We start from the raw sequence: 23,132 nt of genomic DNA on the forward strand, positions 1-23,132 counted from the left end.
TAAGGATACATAATTTATTTTATTTATTCCATTTGTACCCTGCCTATCTGTTCATTGCGAACACATAAGCATTTGCCTCCTAATAACTGCCATCACATTAAAATGTGGGACAAGTTATAGCCATGAATTGGATTCTGGACAAATAATTTAAAATTAATATGTCTACACAAGATCATTTTGATTTTCCCCTTTGTCCTCACCATTGCACACAACTCTTGACTGCTATGGTGCCATGGTCAATAAATAACAGGTTTTTAGCATACTACAACCTGATCCTGGTGTTCTGAGTTTTTTAAAGGATTATCATATGGTAAGAAAAGCCTGGAGGATGTTGCAAGGAGACCCATTAAAAGCCATCCAGAAACTAAGATCTTATTTCTGCATAGTTATTTCCAACTGAGTTTATATTATCATTGTACTTCTAGAGCAGTGGTTGTGAACCTTTTTGGGCTCGTGTGCCCAAACTGGAGGGGAAAAAAGCAAAAAACAGCAGGCGGTGTGCTGCTGCCGTGACAGTGGTGGCAGCAGACCCAGAGGACCCCAAACCGAAAGTGTGGGCCTGGAACTGGCGGCGGAAGGGGGAATCCCGGTACGGAGGTGCCTGAAACCCCTCCGCTGCCAGCACCAGTTGCTCCAGATCCGTCTGCCAAAGCGCAGGTTTGGTTGCAGGGGGGGCAGGGGGAGTAGTGATCTGGTGACCTGTGGCTCGCGTGCCAGCAGAAAGGGCTCCGTGTGCCAGCTGTGGCACGCCTGCCATAGGTTCGCCATCGCTGTTCTAGAGCTTACCAATTTTGTAAGATTGAGAAGCAGCATTAGATCAGGATTAGCAGCATTCACCCATGCTGCTTCAAGATCCAGTAAAGCTTTACTACAGAAGGGTGTGAAGTTGAACCAGGTATGACCCAAGCTCTCCCACTATCTGAGATAGGAAGCAAAAGAGCTACCCCTTCCATTGGGGGGAAGCAATTCCTACCATACACACATTGCTGGTATGTGAAGCAGTGCAACAAATCCACCATTATTTCTCTGAGGGGGGCATCTACCTTCAGCCAGAGCCAATCACAGTAGTGGAATCTCTACATTTTCTTGTGCTATAGGAAGGAAAATAGAAGATGGAGTGCAAAGTAAGAAAAGTGCAACGATGACAGCAATAGCAGGGGAGGTGGGCTGCAGCATGATCTTCACATGCCACTGGAGGTTATCCCTACATAAAGCTGGTGAATTTTCTTGAATGATAGCTCTAAAGGGTCCCTGGACCCATAGATCTCACAAAGGCCTTTGATTTGGTTAGCAGGAATGGCCTTTTTAAAATACTTCCCAAGACTGGATGTCCACCTCGACTCCTTAACATCATCAAGTCCTTTCGTGAGGGAATGAAGGGCACTGTAGTTTTTGATGGCTCAGTATCAGATCTGTTTGACATCCAAAGGGGAGTGAAACAGGGCTGTGTCCTCGCACCAGCTGTTTTTTTTTTGGATCTTTTTTGCTGTTATGCTAAAACACGCCTTTGGAACTGCAACAGAAGGTGTCTATCTCTGGACTAGATCAGATGGAAAGCTCTTTAAGCTCTCTAGATTGAGACCGAGGGCCAAAGTCTAACTGAAATGCATGCAGGACTTCCTGTTCACTGATGATGCACCCATTGTTGCCCACTCTGCTGAAGACCTCCAACAACTCATGAATCATTTCAGCAAGGCCTGCCAAGACTTTGGACTAACAATCAGCCTGAAGAAAACACAAGTCATGGGCCAGGGCGTGGACTCACCTCCTTCTATTACCATCTCCACACAAGAATTGGAGGTTGTTCATGACTTTGTGTACCTTGGCTCAACGATCTGTGACACTCTCTCCCTAGATGTCGAGCTGGATAAACACATTGGCAAAGCAGCTATCATGTTCTCTAGACTCACAAAGAGAGTATGGCTTAATAAGAAGCTGACGGCATATACCAAGATCCTGGTCTATAGAGCCTGTGTCCTGAGCACACTCCTATACCGCAGTGAGTCCTGGACCATTTGTGCACGGCAGGAGAGAAAGTTGAACACCTTCCATATGCGTTGTCTCCGACGCATTTTTGGCATCACCTGGCAGGACAAAGTTCCAAACAGAGTAGTCCAAGCTGGAAATTTTAGCATGTGTACATTAATGAAATAGCAACATCTACATTGGCTTCGGCATGTCATGAGAATGGCTGATGGTCGGATTCCAAAAGATCTCCTGTATGGAGAATGAGTGCGGGGAAATGGCCCCAGAGGGAGGCCACAGCTGCGATTCAAGGACATCTGCAAGCAGGATCTGAAGGCCTTAGGAATGGATCTCAACAGATGGGAAACCCTGACATCTGAGCGTTCAGCCTAGAGGCAGGCAGAGCATCATGGCCTCACCAATTTTGAAGAGACCCTTGTCCAGCAGGCCGAGGCAAAGAGGCAGTCACAAAAGCAGCAAAATCAGGGAGCTGGATAGGGGGATAGATTTTATCTGTCTTCAGTGTGGAAGGGATTGTCACTCTCGAATCAGCCTCCTCAGCCACACTAGACGCTGTTCCAAGTCCATACCGAGTGTGGTACCATAGTCTCTTGAGACTGAAGGATGCCTAATCTAATTGGTTTTGGGATGGAAGACATCACAGGTCAACCCCTCATAATATCTTGGCTTCAGGAGCTCCCTAGACCCAAGAAGTGAAGAACAGCCAGCTCTGGTAAGCTGCCCATAGCATCAGCTTCCCGGAGCACTTGGAACCTTCCAGTCCCTCCTCACCATGCCTCATAGTTCTGAGTCCAGTTCTTGGCAGCCAGATTCTCAATAGGAATGGTCTCAAGAGATCAGTCGCAATCTCTTGCTTACTGGCTAGATGGTCCTCTATATGTGCTCTAAATTAATTTAGGCTTGAGGTAAGTGCCTGCCCCATGACTGGCCTGGCATTAACGAACAGTGACACAAGGCCAAGTAGGCAGGACAACTCAGATTGCTGAAGTTGGAAGAAGGGTTGGAATAGGCTCCCTCATTTTCACTCACATTAAATTTTAAAAAAACATTTTAAAAGGTTGGATAAAATATTGTATCAACATTGGACTAGAATGCAAAATTGTTGTAGGCCAATCTATGTGTCCCTCAATATGATTGCAACAACTCTGGAACATCACATCCATACTTCCCCAGCCTTCCCCTTCCAAGAAAAGATTAATGACATATCATTTACATTGGAAATGTGGAGTCTGCTGAAAGTTTGTGGCTCATTTTATTTCTCTCGCAGGCACAGGTGGTTAATGAATTTCTTGCTTTGGCCTACCAGGAAGTTGTCATTTCCAAAATTCAAGTGGGGTTTTGATATTTTTTTCCAGATCTAAAATGCACTTCTCATGTGTGACCAATGCATCCCAATGCTTTTGGCAGAAATATTTGTTTTAGCCCGATCCATTATACTCCGGATTGTATTTAAGTTTCCACTTCATACAGAAATGTAAAAAATAAGAGGTATCCTCTCGAGGTTTATCTCTAACCTCTGTATGCTCTCCTCAAGCCCCATCTCAGCCTCAGACCCAACAACTGTTTTAAAGACCAAATCCCAACTTCCCTAACATTCAGCTCCCTAGAAGACGAGTCTTAACATTCCCATCTCGAATAAACTTCCTCTTCCTATCCAGTAAGACTTCGCTATACCAATGTCACCAAAATCCTTGATTTTTTCCACTGCTTTTTAAGCACTGCTGGACCAGCTGCCGGTCCGGGGAATCCCAAACAATGGCCTCAAGCGGAACCAGGAAGTCTTGTCTCTAGGCGACTTCTAATTTTTATCTTCTCTATGTTCCTGCTAGAGTCTCGCTCGCTCGCTCGCTCGCTCTCCCACGCCTAGCTATTGACAAGGCCGCGCACGCGCAATCTCCAGCCGTTCCCTGAGGTTTCCCGTTGCGGAACGTCCCTCTCCTCCTCCTCCTCCTCCTCCTCCTCCCCTTTCGTGCGCACGCTGTTGCTGCTCCAGCCCTGAGCCGCCGCCGCCGCCGTTGCTGCCGCCGCCGCCGCCGCCGCCATGGCTGAGAACGCCGCCGCCGCTGCCGCTGCCGCCGGTGGCCTGGAGAACCACCGCTTCAAGAGCTTCAAGAATAAAGGCCGCGACGTAGAGGTCTGTGCCGGCTTGGGATGGGCGCCGCGAGGCCCTCTTCTCGCCTCACAGGGGGAGTGCCCGGTTTTTACTTCCGCCGCCGCCGGGCTGCGTCTCGGAGCGCGGGTGGCGATGGTTCCGTGGCCGGTGGTCGGACCACCTAGGCAGGCACCCTTCCCGCCTCCGCCGCCCGCCAGGCCTAGTCTGCCTCCTCCTGCCCGTACACCCACCTCCCTCCCTCCCTCTACGCCCTGAGCGTCTTTCCCGTTCGGGGAACGGCTTCGCTCCCTTTTTGTTGCTCCTCCTTTCCCGGGCTTGGAGGCCGCGAGGCTGAGGGAGGGAGCTCCCTCAGGCAGGATGTTAGTGCCAGCGTGGGAAAATAAGGGGTTGGTATTTTGAAGATTCGGTTCCTCCTGTATTCGTTTGGTTCGCCACGTCCTGTTGCAGAATCTCCTTATTCTTCATGGAGGCTCTGAAATTTGGGGCTTGACTGATGGCAGTTTTCCACTTTCCCCTTTATTATTGTTCCAGGATAGTGGTGGTGGTGGTGGGGGTGGTGGGGGGTTCAGAATGGTGCAAGTAGTTTTTTTCTGCTAGCCTTTCCAGTGTTCAAGATTTCCATGTGCCTTTGTGCTTTCATCCAGTGTTTTAGGATCCTTGGATTGTGACAGGCAGTTTACCTCTCCACGCAATTCCCATTATGCTTGACCCTTTCCTCCTATTGTTCTTCACTGGTAAAGTTCGGAATGAATGTGCACATCCTCTTCTGTGTTCATTTTGCCTGGCATACTATTTTCCAATCAAGTAGTCATTTTTTTATTTTTAAAATGTGTAGCTTAAGTAACAAAGTGAGTCAGAGAACTGCATTTTGAAAGCATAGTCATTACTTTATAAATAAAAGGGCAAGTAGCTATAGGGAGAATAGGCTCCTGCTAGTATTCCAGTATTAATTCTAAGTGCAAGAGTGAGGAACATGTAGGATTGTCCTACATATCTCTTATCACTTCTGGTATACAGTATTGAAACCAAACAGTGATACGTGTAGATTGAAGGAAAGGTTTATTGTCAAATGAGAAGCACTGAAAGACTTGTGATCAAATCTATGAACAGTGGTATGTCCAGTGTAGCTGAAACCTTTAATATTGACTGGAATTTTTAAGGGTTAACAAGACTGCAAGCATAGACACATATGTCAGACAGTAAGCCCCAACAGAATGCAGTGAAGCATCTGTCTGAGCAGACCGAAGTATATTTGCACTGTTGGTTTAATTATGCTGGTTAGCAGCTAGTTTAGAGGTGGGCCTAGTGGGAAGATAAGGTTGGGACCAACTCTCCCAGTACACAGGGAGGGCTTCCAGTAAAGTTTGTTGTCACAGATGTCAGTACTTATACACACTTAATGTGTGAGCTGTAAACTGTAAGGTGGTATTTAACAGGTTCGGTTTACCTCTGTGGTCTCCAGTTGCTGCTCACTGTCATGGAGGAACAATTGCAAGGCCACATTTTAAGTTCTTTCTAACTTACAATAAGTCAGGGAGAACCTGCAGTAGTAACTTGTTTCCAGTGAGCAACCTAAATGTGATGTCACCCAAATGGAATCTTTCACTTCCTCAAAAATCTGTCCTCTGTGCCAAGTGATGGGGATACTGTCTTTCCTTAAGGTGATCCTGAAGAGCCCACATACTGCCAGTGTGAATCCATACTAATAATAATGTTTCTAATATGTGTTGTGTGGTTGCTAATGGTGTCATGACAGTAATTTCACTGTGCAATGTTCAGAATGTTTTACACATAGTCCCAGGTGGATTTGATTTAAATCAAGTCAGTTTAAATCATAATTTGAAGCACTCCTCAATAAGACTTGATTTAAATTGTGATTTTTAGATGTAAAGATACATTCTCGCTGGTAGTTATAATCTTTAATATTGTTTTATTATTTATTATTTTTATACACCGCCCATCTAGACAGATGTCTACTCTGGGCGGCTAACGATAAAAATGGAATAAAAACAGTATTAGAAAATAAAAAGCAACAATAGTAATATAGTTCAAGATGGGAAAAAATAAAAATAATCAAGTGATGACAGGAGGGAAAGCCTGCCTAAAGAGCCAGGTCTTAAGTTGGCTCTTAAAAACACCCATGAGGGAACTAGAAAGATCTCTGAGGGCAGACTATTCCAAAGGTGAGGGGCCACTGCCAAGAAGGTCTGGTTTCTTGTTCTTTCTCTCTGGGCCTCCCTTGGCATTAAGGCCCTTAGCCGCCATTCCTGGCTAGAACAAGTGATTCGGGTAGTTCTGGTGGGAAGAGATGTTCCGCTAGATTTTGAGGTTCCTAAACCGTTTAGGGCTTTATATGTCATCATTAACACTTTGAAATCAATGCGGAAACGAACGGGCAGCCAATGCAAGACAGCCAGAGTGGGGGAAATATGCTGATGTTTTCTCATCCCACTGAGAAGTCTGGCCACCGCATTCTGCACCATTTGAAGCTTCCGCATCAATCTCAAAGGTAGCCCCACGTAGAGTGCATTGCACTAGTCTAATCTCAAGAGTGTAATATTTACAAGATGAAGATTTCATATTTAGAATAATAACCTGTCAGATCAGTAAAACAGATATATCATAACTCATTTTAGTCCTTCTTTTGATGAATCTCTTGCAAAAATAAAACATCTACCTTCTCTCTATTAATCTTATGTTCAACTCTTTTTCCTTTTAATTATATTACTTAAGCTGTTCACGTTTCATGTTGCAAATCTTATACTCTTCTTAACCATCTCAAAATATTATTAATAACATTTTCCCTTTCAGGTTCCTCTATGTATCTGCAAAAACTTAGCATTAAGCATATTGCACTTATTACTTAAACATAAACAATATCTAAATCTATATCCCCGTCCATCTAACCCCCTTATCTATTCCCAGCACTACACATATTCTTTCCCCTTCATTCCTTCTGGGAATTTCCCCATTTCAGTACTTCATAGCTGCTGGAGTGGGAGAGAGGAGACGCATAGGCATTCAACAGAGCGCCACCCTTCACCCCTTCCCACCCTCTACTTTTTTATTATTATTATTGTCATTTTTTGTATGTATATATGCACTTACATGCACACATACATATACCTATATATACTCATACATCCATATACAAACATATTCATATTTGACTCTTTCGTTGCTGCTAACTCTATTCTATTTCCTCCTTTCAAACCTACTTTTTATTTAATGTGTGTAAAATTGACTACTGATATTATTATTTAATGGGTACTAAAATATTATTACTTAACCTTACATTTCATTACTTATTACCCTTTAACTTTATCTTATACTTTTCTTTACTCCCTCCTGTCTTTTCCATCTCACTCGTGTTCACCTTCATTCTCATGTATGTTCATAATCTGGAAAAGAAGAACAAGTTTTCCTGTTTTATTGGATCCCAACATTTCTTAGTTTAGAATTAGCAAGTCCAAAGGAAGGGAATATTCTTTCAATGCCAGCAGAACAGGCCACTGCTGTTAAATGTGAAATCATTTCACTATTAACTTCAACAGTTTCTGAATCCAAGTGCTTTAGTGACTTCCACCTGTTCGCTGGTGTGACTTTCTTTAAAACATCATCAGCAAACATATATTTCCTGAATGATTCCCCCTTAGGTTTATTGTAGTTGGCAGTAGAGATGGATGATTGCTGGATACCCATGTCATAGCTAACTCCTCTTCTTCAGCACTGAAGGTTTGAGCTTGGTACTGGATATTGACAGAGTTCATGAGAAAATGAGCTGGAGACACTGCTTGTCTCATACATTTTTAAAGCTTTTAATTTAATTCTATCAGTATGTACTTCTGTTTGTAAGTTTCTTCCAGATTTCAACAGCATCAGCAATGAAAGATCTGTTTTTCTGTATTTTGTTTAAAGCTTCAAAATGGGTTTTGTAATGTTCAGCAAATGTTCAACATTTATCTTAAACCAAATGTTGAAGATTTTGGCTGTGACAGTGCCCATCTATTTTTTTCTCGATTTTGCTCACAAACTGTCATCAGAATAGGCCAGTTCTTGATATATGGTTCAAAACAGTCCGCTACAGCAGCAGTCCCTAACCTTTTTCGGGCTGGGGAAGGCGGGGGATCCCCGTGCTCGCGCACATGCGCAAACAAGCACTGTCTGTTGCACAAGTGTGGGCGTGCTCATGCGCAAACAGTGGTGTGGCACTTGTCTGGGTGTTTGTGCACTTTTGCACATGTCCACACGGCGCAGTGCTTGTCTGGACATGCTTGTGCACATGCACAAACGGCAGTGCGGCACTCGCATGGGCGTGCTGGAGCATGCGCGCAGCCGCAAACGGGCTATGCGGTGGTGAGTGCGTGCGGGGGGGGCAGGAGGTCTGTCTCGGCGGACCAGGGGTTGGGGACCTCTGCGCTACAGAGTTCCATCTAACATCTTGTGGAAGCGTTAGCTAGGTTCCACCCATTCTTTTAGATCTCTTGCTGCAAAATGATAGTTACGGAAGTATTTAGCAATTTCAACAACGTTACTCTTTATTTCTGGAACTAGGAGCTGCTTCAAATGAGCATTGCAACCATATGTTATTAGCTTAGAACCATAGAAAAGTTGGAAGAATCATCGAAAAGCCATGAAGTCTAACCCCCTGTTCATTGTATTCCTGTTCAATGCAGGAATACAATGCAGGAATACCTTCGTAGTCTCTTCATGTTATTTTAAATTTCTTCTCACTTCGGACACATTTGCATCATTGTCTGTGATCAAACTGCGTACTAGACATTTGATTTTCCCCCCTCACATGTTGTTATAACTTTTGCTGCTACTTCTCCAAGTTATTCTGCTTTATTTACTTTACTTTTACTTTTATTAGATTTTTACCCCGCCCCCCCTAGACAAAGTCTACTCGGGGCGGCCTACATACATAATAAAACGTCACAGAAACAGCATCACAAAACATTTAAAAACATCAAATTTTAACAATTATATAAATCCTTGCCAAGATGAGGTGATTAAAAAGAAAAGAGTGTTTCCTGAAGTATCAATGGTTTCTGTAAGGAATACATTCCCTTCTTTTATTGTTGTACAAGCACATACAATAGGATCATTGTGAGCATTACCCCACCCATGAAGATTTAGGTTAACAATTGTACATACTATACTTGTTGCACATTGCTCAGTTTCTCTATCATATACTTTATCCAGCAGTTTCCTTGCAACATCTGCTCTACTTGGTGGACTGTATTCTGGTCTCAATGACTGAATCCTATTAATAAAGCAGACAGAAAGAAGAGTTTGTTGCATAAACAAACTGAGCAATTTTTTCATCAATTAACTTTTTTCCTAATCTGCTGGTTTGTATCACAAATTTACTATGGTGGTTCCAGATTATTTCATTCTTTTAGGTGATATATTGTGGATATGTGTGAATGTTGTGACTGATGCAGTACCCTGGACAGAGAGCAGAGTAGAACAAGAGGATGGTGATGTAGAAGGAGGGTAGTTTCCAGAATCTTTTATGTTGATGGTAGATTTCTGAAAACAAAAACCATCTATGCTGTTATTTTATTATTCAGACTACAGATGCTTATTATGTATTTCTTATTGTTTTCACTCAGTGCAGCCTTAAAAGGAATATTTGCTTATTTCAACTCATTATTTCTTTTTAGCAACTGTATAAAAATGCAGTATCATGCAGTAACAATAACGAATATATATTATTGTTCCAGCATGACAGTACCTCATGGCAGTCTTTAAAAGAAATCGTAAAATAAAAATAATTTACCAACCAGACAGTCCTGCCTCTTCAAACATGTTCCTTTCATCCGAGCACTTCTCGTTCTTTCATTTGGGCCACCAGGCCTTGCATTTTTTTGGTGCGTTGCTTGCATTTTGCAGCATACCTGCTTTTCCCATAGGTAGAGGAACTTCATTAAAATATTCCTGTACTGGGTCTCTTTTATGGCCTGCTGCCATTTTTCTCCTCAAGAACCTCAAGCTATGTGCACAAAGATCTAAAGGTTTGTAAGCTGCTTAGACGGTTTTGCTTTTATTTTTACTGCTTCCCCTGGTTCATATGTTTTTCACTTTTAAACAATCTTCAAACCTAGCATTTAAGGAAATATGTTCAATTTTTGTACATGGATTTACAGAACAACAATGAGATTAAGGTCTTTTCCTCAAGTTTGTTTATTTTATACCATTTTTACCGTGAAAAGTGCATTTTACTTAGCTTAGATAACTTGGATTACTTGAATTAGTTTTCCAAAATTGTAAATATTGCAGGAGAAATGTAGGGAACAACAACAATCACTCTTTGTAGCCTTCATAGATCTTACAAAGGCCTTTGATTTGGTTAGCAGGGATGGCCTTTTTAAAATACTTCCCAAGCTTGGATGTCCACCTCGACTCCATAACATCATCAGGTCCTTTCATGAGGAAATGAAGGGCACTGTAGTTTTTGATGGCTCAACATAAGATCCCTTTGACATCCGACGCAGAGTGAAACAGGGCTGTCTCCTCGCACCAACCCTGTTGGGGATCTTTTTTGCTGTGATGCTGAAGCCTGCCTTTGGAACTGCAACAGAAGGTGTCTATCTCCAAAGTGGATCAGATGGAAAGTTCTTTAATCTCTAGATTGAGAGCAAAGACCAAAGTTTAGCTGAAATGCATGCGGGACTTCCTGTTCGCCCATGACAGAGCTGTTGTTGCCCATTCTGCTGAAGAGCTCCATCAATTTATGAATTATTTTAGTAAGGGGTGCAAAGACTTTGGATTAACAATCAGCCTGAAGAAAACACAAGTCATGGGCCAGGGCGTGGACTCACCTCCTTCTATTACCATTCTATTGACATCCAAAGGGGAGTGAAACAGGGCTGTGTCCTCACACCAACTGTTTTTTTGGATCTTTTTTGCTGTTATGCTAAAACGCGCCTTTGGAACTGCAACAGAAGGTGTCTATCTCTGGACTAGATCAGATGGAAAGCTCTTTAAGCTCTCTAGATTGAGACCGAGGGCCAAAGTCTAACTGAAATGCATGCAGGACTTCCTGTTCACTGATGATGCACCCATTGTTGCCCACTCTGCTGAAGACCTCCAACAACTCATGAATCATTTCAGCAAGGCCTGCCAAGACTTTGGACTAACAATCAGCCTGAAGAAAACACAAGTCATGGGCCAGGGCGTGGACTCACCTCCTTCTATTACCATCTCCACACAAGAATTGGAGGTTGTTCATGACTTTGTGTACCTTGGCTCAACGATCTGTGACACTCTCTCCCTAGATGTCGAGCTGGATAAACGCATTGGCAAAGCAGCTATCCTGTTCTCTAGACTCACAAAGAGAGTATGGCTTAATAAGAAGCTGATGGCATATTCCAAGATCCAGGTCTATAGAGCCTGTGTCCTGAGCACACTCCTGTACTGCAGTGAGTCCTGGACCCTTTGCAGGAGAGTAAGCTGAACACCTTCCATATGCGTTGTCTCTGACACATTTTTGGTATCACTTGGCAGGACAAAGTTCCAAACAGAGTAGTCCAAGAGCGACCTTCCAGTCCCTCCTCACCATGCCTCATAGTTCTGAGTCCAGTTCTTGGCAGCCAGATTCTCAATAGGAATGGTCTCAAGAGATCAGTCGCAATCTCTTGCTTACTGGCTAGATGGTCCTCTATATGTGCTCGAAATTAATTTAGGCTTGAGGTAAGTGCCTGCCCCATGACTGGCCTGGCATTAACGAACAGTGACACAAGGCCAAGTAGGCAGGACAACTCAGATCGCTGAAGTTGGAAGAAGGGTTGGAATAGGCTCCCTCATTTTCACTCACATTAAATTTTAAAAAAACATTTTAAAAGGTTGGATAAAATATTGTATCAACATTGGACTAGAATGCAAAATTGTAGGCCCCAGCTGCTATACAAGGACATTAGCAAGTGGGATCTGAAGGCCTTAGGAATAGACCTCAACAGAAGGGAAATTCTGACAACTGAGCGTTCAACCTGGAGGCAGGCGGTACAGCATGACCACTCCCAATTTGAAGAGACCCTTGTCCAGCAGGCCGAGACCAAGAGGCAGTCCTGAAACCAGCAAAATCAGGGAGCTGGACAGGGGACAGATTGTATTTGTCTTCAGTGTGGAAGGGATGTTTGTATGGGGTTTTTTTGCTTTACATCGTTTCGGTCCCTGCTTCGGGAACCATTTTTCGCTGGACGATGATTAAAAACAGCTGATCAACGGTTCGCAAAATGGCTCCTCACTGTTTTCCGGACATATTTTCGCAACACAGGGATCGTAAAATGGTCGCCCTATGGAGGATCTTCATTGGACGATCAGGTATTTTCCCCACTGGAACGCAATAACCGTGTTTTAATGAATTCCAATGGTTTTTTTTCCGCTTGACAATGATTTCACTTAACAGCAATTTTCCTGGAACGGATTATCGCCATCAAGCGGGGCACTACTGTAGTTGGTAGTAGAGAGGGATGATTGTTGAATATCCATGCCATAGCTAACTCCTATATAGCAGTCCAGCTGCCATATAGGTTGATGAAAGAGTAAGAACACCAGGACTAATGCATGTGTTTTAAGAGACAATGCAGGTAAGGCAAAAAGCAGCTCAGTGGACTCTTCTCCAGAGTCTGCAGCCGTCTGCTAAAACCCTTCCAGTGCCTCACTTTATTCTCTAAGATACTACAGCAGTTCTTCGTGGCCTCTGTGAATACACACATATGGGTTTAGTCTGCACCTGCGCTGACATTCTTGGAGCATTCCAGAGCTAAAAGTAACAATTTTATGGTATGATCCCCCATGAGGCACAAGCTCCTCCCACCCAAGATTCCCCTCAGTTCCTTTTTTCCGCCGTGCTGTAAAGTTCTACAGAGCATAGAGATATTTCCACAGGGGGTTTTTCCCCTTAGCTTATTGATCAATTCCCTCTAAATTGGATTCTTTCCCTTCTCAATTATCTAATCTATGATCCCCCGTGAGTTGTTTTCTTTTTTGCTTGCCAGCTACTTGGCTTACCCCCCTCCCCCCCCCCCACACTTCAACTGTTTGCTTCTTTCTCCTTTCCCGCCTTTTTCGGCCTACTCATTTTAACTCTCAGGCACATTAATGATTTTCTGCCTGAGTAAGCTACATCTTACCCAGATAGGTGCAGGCTGCAGTAGGGGACCCGACAATACCAAGGAGTCCTTAAAATCTAAGTCTACATCAACAGAGGAACCCTCAACGGAGGCTAGCGAATTTGCCTCTGAGAAGACGACGTGCCAGCTCTACCTGCACAGACTTCGGATCGCCTGATAGCCTCTCTGCTCCAATTGGCCATTTAGTGACTGCGCTACCGTCCAGTCCGGCCGTGGCCCTTTTAGCCCTACATGAGGGCGGGCATTTGACGTTCCTGAGTTGGAGCTTAAGTCTCTCTATCTGATGAGAAGAGAGTGAAAAGGAGGCATGTCTCACCACACCCTCTCTATGAGCAACCATGAGAGAGACTGGTGAATCATCGATGGATGATTGTTTCAAGGGGCTTGTTCATACAACTGATTTGACCCCGCAGGAGTTAGGGCTCTGTCGCCCTGTCCCTTGGAGAAGAAGGGCCTCCTGTTGCCCCAGTCACCTTCCCTGACTGTCAGTGATTCCTCCTGACATGGGAAGCGCCTCTGTGTGTGAGTACTGCACACCAACCCTCCTTCATGCGCCTGCTCATGTAGCTGCGACTTCTGGAGGGAACTGCACGCCGAGGCTGCAGATGTGCCTGCGACATAAGGTAAGGCCTGGGTTTCCCTTTGGGGATGCAATGGGCCCCTTCAGCTCCTGCTGCTAGCCCTGCATGTCAGTGCTTTGCCTGTCTGGGGTAACGCCCTTGGGTGTTTGGTATATTGGGCCTGATTTATCAGAGGCCTTGTTCACGTGGCTGCTATTTCCAAAACCAAGTGCCGAGGCAAAAGCTTTCTGGCAGCATTTGACAGCCCTAGTTTGCCTCTGGAAGGGGGGGCTGCAACTCCCACCACTAGCCCTGCTAGTCGGTGATATTCCTGCCTGGGGTAGCACCTGCAGGTGGCTGTTAATTTGGCACAAAACAGCCCTCTTTATCAATGGGCTGGCTCACAAAGTAGCCTGCGGCCCTGTCTCAGCTGCCAGTGCCCGCACAGGCTCATAAGGAAAGGACTCACAAGGGTCCACCCGAAAACCCTGCCGCTGTCAGGTAAGTCTGGAGAATTTTCCTCAGGTAGGTCCTGACACACTGACAAGGTTGCGTAGGACCAGTCCCTTTTGTTTGGGATAGGAGCTATGAGCTCTTGGCCACCATCACCATCCCGCTCTACCTGGCATCGTTCTGACCCATGGGCTATGGAGTGCTTTATGCCTCCACATAGGCTTCACAGGTGTAGTGCTCCCTCGAACTCGGTAGCACAATGTTTGCAGCTTTGACCGAACCTGCTGTTAATCCATTCGGCCTTCTCCGTTCTATGACTGTTGAGCCTGTGCTTGGTCAGGCTCGTGCTAGGTCAGTCTTCTCCCCTGTTCATCAGGAGGGTTTTCCTTATTCAGGATTGGGACTTACATGAGTCACGGGGGGGGGGGTGGTGGAAGAGTTTCCAACCAATCTTCCTATACCCCTCTTGGTTGTCGCAGATGGTCGCACTCTTTTACTGTTAACAGATGAGGAGTTCTTTAATTGGCGTTGTTACTTGTTTTGGGGTGCCATGTAGCCATTTACTCCTCTGCCATGGGGGATTATCATCACCACTTATGGAGTTTGGTGGTGCCAACCCTGTGGGTAGCTCCTGTGCACCCTTACAATTCAGGCCTCCCACATCACTAGGAGGCACTGTTGCAGGTGCATCACGAGTGCACTGCTGCTCAATATGGCTGAAAACCATTGTCTAAGCAACTGACAGGTTAGGACCTGCCATTTGTTGGTGTATGGCTTTTTAGCCAGAAAAAAAGTTGTTATTCTTTATAACCTGCTCAAGCTCTAGAAGGCCACACAGTCATTGCGCTGTAACATCTGCAAGAGCCTGAAGATGTTCCCATCCACCTACGGCATTCCGGGAACATTAAAAGCCTCAACCCCAAAGTTACCAGCCGCCGCCCCTAGACATGTGGGAGGCAGTGCCTTGACCGGCAGAACTGCAGGTAGGACTGCAAAACTGAGCGGTCTTTTTACTTCTCTGTTGTTGACTAATCAATCTGTTTGACTCATTTCTATTATAGCTACCAGCTTTGCCACGATCTTCGATTTATGTTGAATCCATTAGGATCGACCTCAACATGGAGAAGATTTTTGTTCTTGTTTTTTCTCTACCATATCTACACTTCGGCAGGAAAAGATGCTTTCCAAATTCCAATCCATCTCGTGTCGAGGCCCATTATGCTCGAGCACGACCGGTCCCGGCTTCGAATTGACTATCTGCCAATTCTGGGCATAAGCTCGGATCTCACTCCTTGAACGAATCTCCATCCAATATGATGTGATCCATTATCATCCTCTGTCACCTTCAGTGTGCTTCTTTTCATTTGCACAGGTCACTTCTCGGTTCACAGCATCCCGTCGATTGGGAATGTAGGAACCGCCTTTTCCAGACCCGGCCATCACTTAGCTGAGCACTTACACTTCAATCACTTCTGCTCCATGTGGCCAACTATCAATCACGATAGGCGCCTACCTACAGCAATTATGGTCTAAGATTCTACCTCACTTGGAATCCATTAAAACAGGTTAGAAATTCTCACTCTGAGACCATGACTCTAGCAAAGCAACACAGGATTGCTGCTAGACACACAAAGAGCTTCAGCTGCTGTCGCATCCTTAGTATCTATAGAAGGCTCGCCAAGTCAGGATCCACTGGCTCATCAAGAAGGCAAAGGACAGAATTGAATGTCTTCCATTACATGGTACCAGTCTCTTCAGTCTTAGACTGGTGACACTAGAAATTTTTTTTACACAGAATAGGAAAACAGCTAAATTATATACGGGCCAACAGCCCTTTCATCCTTCTTTCGGTTCTACCCATAGTCCATTCAACTATATCTGGAGTTTCAGCCTCCCAGACATTTTGGTTCATAAAAAATGTCACCACATCTCTCAAGGTTACATTATATAATTGTCTTTGTTCCTCTTTGAGTAACGTTAGACTTACTCTTTTGTCTATATCCTCCAGGAAGAGACCTCTGCCTCCTGAACAAACATGCCATATTCCAAGTTCCTACATCTGGCTTATGCAATGGCTTCTACTTCTGTGCTATTATATACATAGAAAGGACAGAGGCATCCGTCCCGTCCTTGGTCTCAGAAATCTTTTCATGTGTATTCTACCGTAGGTTTCAGATTCCACCCTCAACACTATTATCTAATCAGTAATTCCTAAGGTTTCACTACCATTTGATTTTTCAAGATCTGCAAGGTCTTTCAGATGGTACAGGGCATCAGTTTGATAATAACCTTTCCCTGCAAAATATGGACATCTACCTGTACTGGTACTATGGCGTATATTTTTCTTTTAAAAAAAAAAACTAGCAAACATCTCCCCAGATTTATGACCTCCACGGCTTCAGTGCTAAAGCAATACAGACTCAGCCTCGAACCACTCCAATAGTGGTATCTTTTGCTGTTTGACCAAGTAGAGGATCCCTAATCCAAGTAACTGCAAGTTCGGTTCTGTCACCATTGGGAAGTACCGACCTTCGATGTATTCACTGGGGTCCGTACGCCGACTACAGGTTTTATTGCTCCTGTGCAGGTGCGGATGGAAACACTGTCGGGGACATTTTCATATGGCAGTGGACAGGGAATCTGCCATAACTCTTCCCTCCGTTACCTTTTATTCTACGGATTTTCCATCACCATAATTCCTAATCAAACATGATCCAAATACCTCCTTGATGACCAAGGTAGTCCTAGTTGGCCTGTCTCAGATCGATATAGACAGGCACATGTGAGTTCCCTCTGGTGACTTACCTCCTATCTTTGGAGGGAAGGATGGTCTACCATCCGCATCTATTGGCCATGAACTTGCCAACCTGGAAAATACTACCACTTTGGCATCAGTGCTTGATCGAGCTCGAAAACCATAAACTCGATTTCGATTTGTAAATAAATGAAATCTTTATTAAATATAATGAAACAAAGAACTACCTTACCAACTTTCTTTGAAACTGTTGCCTACTTGGCTTTCTACTTATGCTTTAAAATGTTATATATCTGCTACTGCTGCCCATTAACCAGATGATTCTGGTACGTAGGACTTTTGTCTCATTCTAGGGTCAAACATCTTTTCACAGGACTCGGTACCACCTGTCCTCCATGTAAACGCATTGTTCCTCAATGGTCTATAGATCATTCTAAATTCACTCATGTGCCCGCCATTCGAGCCCATTTTCTCTTCAAATGCCAAATTACTTACTTTGAACAGCCTTCCTAGTGGCTGTCATATCTGCCAAGGGAACATGGGAAATAGCTGGATTGGATTCGATCCACCTTTTATTCAATTTTCCTGATAACGTGACTTCCTACCTTAATGTCTCATTTCTGACCTATTCGACTAGTTTTCATGTTTATCTGTGCTTCATCTTACCATCATTCTTCAGATCACCATCATCTCCTCTAGAGCACATGCTCCACAATAATTATGTAAGACGCTCACCAGCATTTTGTCTGGACACTGCCAGAGCTTCTGAACAGATGACAGGCTCTTTTTATGCTTTCATTCTTTTAATTTCGAAAGTCCAGTTTCATCCTATCCATCTCTAGATCGATGGTCCACACTGTATCTATGGCTTGCCAGTGGTCAGACGAGTCACCGTCTAATCAGCTTTAGCCTCGCTCCATGGAGTGCTGTCTACCTTGGCTGCATCCAGAGTAGAATCGAGATTCTTGACATTACCGTGCAGCAATATGATCCATGCCATCTACCTTTGTGGGGCACTACTGGCTACATGTAGGTACACGCAGTAACACTGGATTTGGCAGAAATGTGTTGCCATCCTTCCTACCGTGACGTCCCACCTGCCAATAAATAAGCTTGCCAGTCACCCATATGTGTGTATTCACAGAGGCCACGAAGAAGAAAGGTTACTTACCTGTAACCATGGTTCTTCGAGTGGACCTCTGTGAATTCACACTACCCGCCCATCCTCCCCTCTGTCCGTCACGGGTATCTTATTGTTGTATAACTCTCGTGCCCGGCGGACAAATTGCAGGAACTGAGGGGAATCTTGGGTGGGAGGAGCTTGTGCCTCATGGGGGATCATACCATAAAATTGTTACTTTTAGCTCTGGAATGCTCCGAGAATGTCAGCGCAGGCGCAGACTAAACCCATATGTGTGAATTCACAGAGGTCCACTCGAAGAACCATGGTTACAGGTAAGTAACCTTTCTTTCTCAAGCAATTAACTATGCTCGTTAACATACCATCTGTGAGGCGCATGCGTGATATACCTTTACAGATAAGGAAGCAAAAAGCAAGCATGTGTGTGTGTGTGCTACATAACTGATACACAGTTTTACAAATGCAAAGTTTAGCAGCAAGTATAGCAAACATATTCCCACATTCCATCTGTTTTATTTAAGTTTTTGTTGAAGTCTATGCGGGTTGTACACCGCTGAGAACTCAGACTCCAGGGAATTCCGTCGTGGGAAAGATGGAAGGAGGTCTGGTTCATCCTCATCTACTCTAGAAAGTACTCTAGAAAGTAACACATGATATAGATTTGATACATATGCTTAGCAGATAAAGACAGTGATCACTCAATGAAAACATTAATCAATGAAGGAGTAGTTGTAGAAAACAAACATAAGGCAATACAAATATCAGCAAAATGCTATTCATTAGTAGTATGTGAAGCCATACCATAGGGAAGTGTTAATATTATTGGTAATAATGGCATCAAGCAAATCAGCTAATTTATGCTAAATAGAATGCTGCAAATTATGGAAGCAAAATAATACTTTGAGTACCTATTACAGTACAAAAGCCTGTATGAGTATGTGCAAGCAAATAGCGATGCTCTAACTGAAAGCTGCTTTAACTAGTTTAACTGTTTTTTCCAGGCAACAAGTCAGACCCTAAATGCTATGCCTGTTCTTGTGCAGAAATGCCTGGATGAAAATTGGTGGCAAGAAAGAACCAGAAATTTGGATCTTTCAGAAACATGTGAGCACAGATAAAACCTGATCCTGTAAAGTTAGCTTGCATGAAAGGAAAATTAGGATAGATATCTCCCAATGTAGAATGTTCTAGGCCTCCTTGTTGCGCTGAGAGCCAAAATTTCATTGTCACGTGCAGTATAATTCTTTAAAGCTTTAAAACATTGTTCAGAAGGAGTGAAACCTGGAATCTTGGCATTCCAGTTCTCTGTATGAGTACTATCCTATAAGATTTCTACTGGGCTTAACTTATACACCCCTATAGTACCTAAATATATGGAAAGATATACATAGACTTAAGAAAATACCAGAATTAGCTAATAAGCTCTCTGTTCTGTCCTATCAGCAGAACCATTTACCAACATTTTCCCTCTGTTTTTAGTTTTTTGTTTTGTTTTGTTTTGTTTTTAACCATCCGTCGCCAGTTATACACGTCAGAAAAACAGAGAAAACAAATCCTTATCTGTGGAAAAAGGCAAATATATATATAAAAAGCAAATGCATAAAAAGCTTATAACATATGTATCTGCAACAAGGTTAAACTCATCATTAGAAAAAAATTCAAAAGCTGTCACGTGAACACCTCAGAAAGACGAACCGTCTGTGAAGAGAGTGTGTGTGTGGGGAAGAGGCTGAGAAGAAAACAAATGGTTAATTGATAAAAAACACAGGAAAGGAATGTCAAGCGCTTGTCTTTCGGAGAGTTCAACATTACCCTGCAGAAAAAAAAGCAAGAGTTAATATGTCCCTGACACTTGTGGCAACATCTGGAACAAGCTTTAGCAAAAGAAATCTGTAACTGCTTTAACACAGGAGTAAAAGTTCAAAGGAGTGTATGGCAAGTGCATCCTTCAATAATTGTGATCCTATCCTCCTTGTCAGGGGTGGAGAGAACTGCAGTTAGCTGCCATGGCGTAGCTAAGATTGGCAGACGATCCACAGCTTGCAGATGAAGTTGTTAAAAGATCATTTGTAGACAATGCCAAAACTAACGTGCCCAATTGATATTTCAAAGGTATTGATGCAAAAGTTTATGCACAGTCTGTTGATTTTTCACTGGGGTTGCAGAAAGCATATTTTGCAGGAGTTGTTAAGCGTTGACAAATGATTCTCCCTTAGACTGTCCGATGCAATGGCATTCTTTTGGCAGAACGCCCAGAATTGCTGATAAGAAGTCTGGGCAGTGCACCAGGTATGGACCTTGAGTTTCTTACACTGGAACACAGAAAAGGGAATGCAGGCCTTGATCCTATGAGGCTGAATCCACGTATGAGACTTCAAAGAAGTCCCATGATGCTGAGATATTCAGGAAACTGCCCTCATGCTGAGCTAAGGGCTCATGAATGCAGGAACCCAAGGCAAATTGCCAAACAAAGCAAGGTGTGATAGGATTTGTAGTTCTAAGAAGAACATGGAACATAGCGTTCATGATGCTATGTGCCATCCTTTACAAGTGGCTTGAGAGTAACAATGCTTTTTCCAGATTAGAAGGTGATGGGGAAAAAAGTTTAAGGAGCTGGTTCACATCATCCCATATACAGCATCCATATTTCTTACTAGCCAGGTGGGGGCCATTCTTTCTTAGCTGTGGCTGTGACATAAGCTCCTGTATCCACTAGACCCTGGATTGGACCTCCCATCTCGATGGTCAGGTGTGGGCGTTCTTTGGTGATCTGGATAACTGCCATGCCAAGCCCAAGAACATATAGCCCTTCAAGGCAAGCCTCATGTTGTAATGTAACATCTATTCCCCTTGGATTTTCTTCCTCCTCCCTTTCCTTATTTGATGCATCAAATGCTTGTAAAGCTGCTTTTGTACCCCACCCCATGACATCCTGCAGATCCCCTATTATTTTCTCTCGGCCTGGGGGCGGCCCTGGGTCCCATTTCCATGGGTCCCATTTCCCATGTGACCTTGGCTGACTGAGAACTGCGTCCATGAGACGGACTTGAACAGCAGAAGCGAATACACCTTCTCCCATAATAATTGGCTGAAGTACAGAAACAACAGCATTAATTTCTGCTTGCTGAGATACTAAATCTCGCCATTCTGGAAGGCAAATGAGTCCTTCTGCTGGTGGAAGGAGACCTCTACTCCAGTCACTAGGGGCCGGCCGTTGGGCGGATGAGGATTCCGGGAGAGTCTCTGTCCCTTTGTCCTTGACACTGAGTTGCAGTTCGCGGACGCCTTGATATGGGAGCAGTTCAGAACTATGAGAAACTGCCGCGGCATCTCCCTGTGCTTGTGCTTGTGTTCCCTGAACGCCAAGATAAGCAGTTTCTAAAGCAGCACCCATTGTATTCATTGAAGGACAGTTAAAAATCTTGTTCTCTGCTGCCTGATGAACGGCAGAACTGCGAGGCAATGCTTTTAATTCATCTGGGATTGTGAAGGAAGTCTTCCCAGGCTGAGGCTCGGTCGGCTGGGCAGAAGGAGACTGAGACAGGGGAGTCGAGGCTGGAGGTAGGGGAGGCAGAATTTGAGGAAGTTTTTTGAGCAGATTAGCCTCGAATTCTGGATTGAAAAGAACGTTTCGTTTCAGCGATGGGCCCATGATGGTGTTCTTACTTGACTTTTCCTACTCACCGGGATCCGAAGATGAATGCGCGCAGTAACCCTCGCAGGGCGTGGTGAGCAGCCTGGCTTCCGAACTGGACAGCCGGTTATTCTTGCCTCACACGGGGCACCAAATATAGCAGTCCAGCTGCCATATAGGTTGATGAAAGAGTAAGAACACCAGGACTAATGCATGTGTTTTAAGAGACAATGCAGGTAAGGGAAAAAGCAGCTCAGTGGACTTTTCTCCAGAGTCTGCAGCCGTCTGCTAAAACCCTTCCAGTGCCTCACTTTATTCTCTAAGATACTACAGCAGTTCTCAGGCAATTAACTATGCTCGTTAACATACCATCTGTGAGGCGCATGCGTGATATACCTTTACAGATAAGGAAGCAAAAAGCAAGCATGTGTGTGTGTGTGCTACATAACTGATACACAGTTTTACAAAAGCAAAGTTTAGCAGCAAGTATAGCAAACATATTCCCACACTCCTATTCCTCAGCACTTAAGGTTTGACCCTCATACTGGATATTGATAGTATTTGCAAAAAATATATATACTGGAGACAGTGCTTGTCACATTTGTTTTTTTTAAATGCTTATAATTTAATTTTGTCAGTATGTACTGTTTTTAAGTGTTCACTCAGCATCAGCAATGAAACAGCTATTTTTCTGTTTCTGTTTAAAACTTCAGAAATGGATTTCAAAATGTTCAGCATATGGTTCAACATTTTTCTTAAACCCAGTGTGGAAGATTTTGGTCATTATAGTGCCACTATTTTCTCTTGATTTTTTTCATTTAACTCTCATCAGAATAGACCAGTTCTTCATATACTGCTAAAAACAGTCCACTACAGAGTTCCATTGAACATGTTGGGGGGCATTAGCTTGGTTCCACCCATTTTCAGAGCTGCTGCTGCTGCAAAATGATTGTTATAAAAGTATTTAGCAATTTCAAGGACATTAGTCTTTATTTCTGGAATACTGAAGTCTTTGCCTAGTACTGTAGGTGTATCAAATGAGCCCTGTAACCATGAGTTAGCTTTGTATTCCCTTCCTGTTCTAAATTTCTGCTCATTCTGGATACATTTGCAGCATTGTCTGTGACCAAGTACTACATATTTGAAATTTTGTTCACATGTTGTTATAGCTTTTGCTGCCACTTCTTGTAATGCTGCGTGTGCATTTCCTGGTGTATCAATTCTGTAAAGAAGACATTATCTTCTGTTTTATACAAGCATATGTAACAGGATCGTTGTGGACATTACTCCAGCCGTCAAGACTTAGGTTAATAATTATAACCTCTAGAGCTGTTGCACATTGTTTTGTTG

At 43.8% G+C, this 23,132-nt stretch overlaps 1 protein-coding gene across 4 annotated transcripts in view; it reads left to right on the forward strand.

Moving 5' to 3' along the window:
- The first annotated feature begins 3,909 nt into the window (after positions 1-3,909).
- KPNA3 (karyopherin subunit alpha 3) overlaps positions 3,910-23,132 on the forward strand; it is a 110,316-nt gene continuing 91,093 nt past the window's right edge. Inside the window, exon 1 of one of the 4 annotated variants that reach the window (XM_020796734.3) lies at positions 3,910-4,120. In XM_020796734.3, the coding sequence (XP_020652393.2) occupies positions 4,028-4,120 (93 nt within the window). In that variant the 5' untranslated portion in view covers positions 3,910-4,027. Of the gene's footprint in view, positions 4,121-4,356; positions 4,486-21,404; positions 21,710-23,132 lie in introns of those variants that run through there. The other 3 variants (XM_078378313.1, XM_020796735.3, XM_078378316.1) reach the window with 3 other exon arrangements.

This window comes from Pogona vitticeps, chromosome 1 (genome assembly GCF_051106095.1).
Source record: "Pogona vitticeps strain Pit_001003342236 chromosome 1, PviZW2.1, whole genome shotgun sequence".
Classification (NCBI taxonomy): domain Eukaryota; kingdom Metazoa; phylum Chordata; class Lepidosauria; order Squamata; family Agamidae; genus Pogona; species Pogona vitticeps.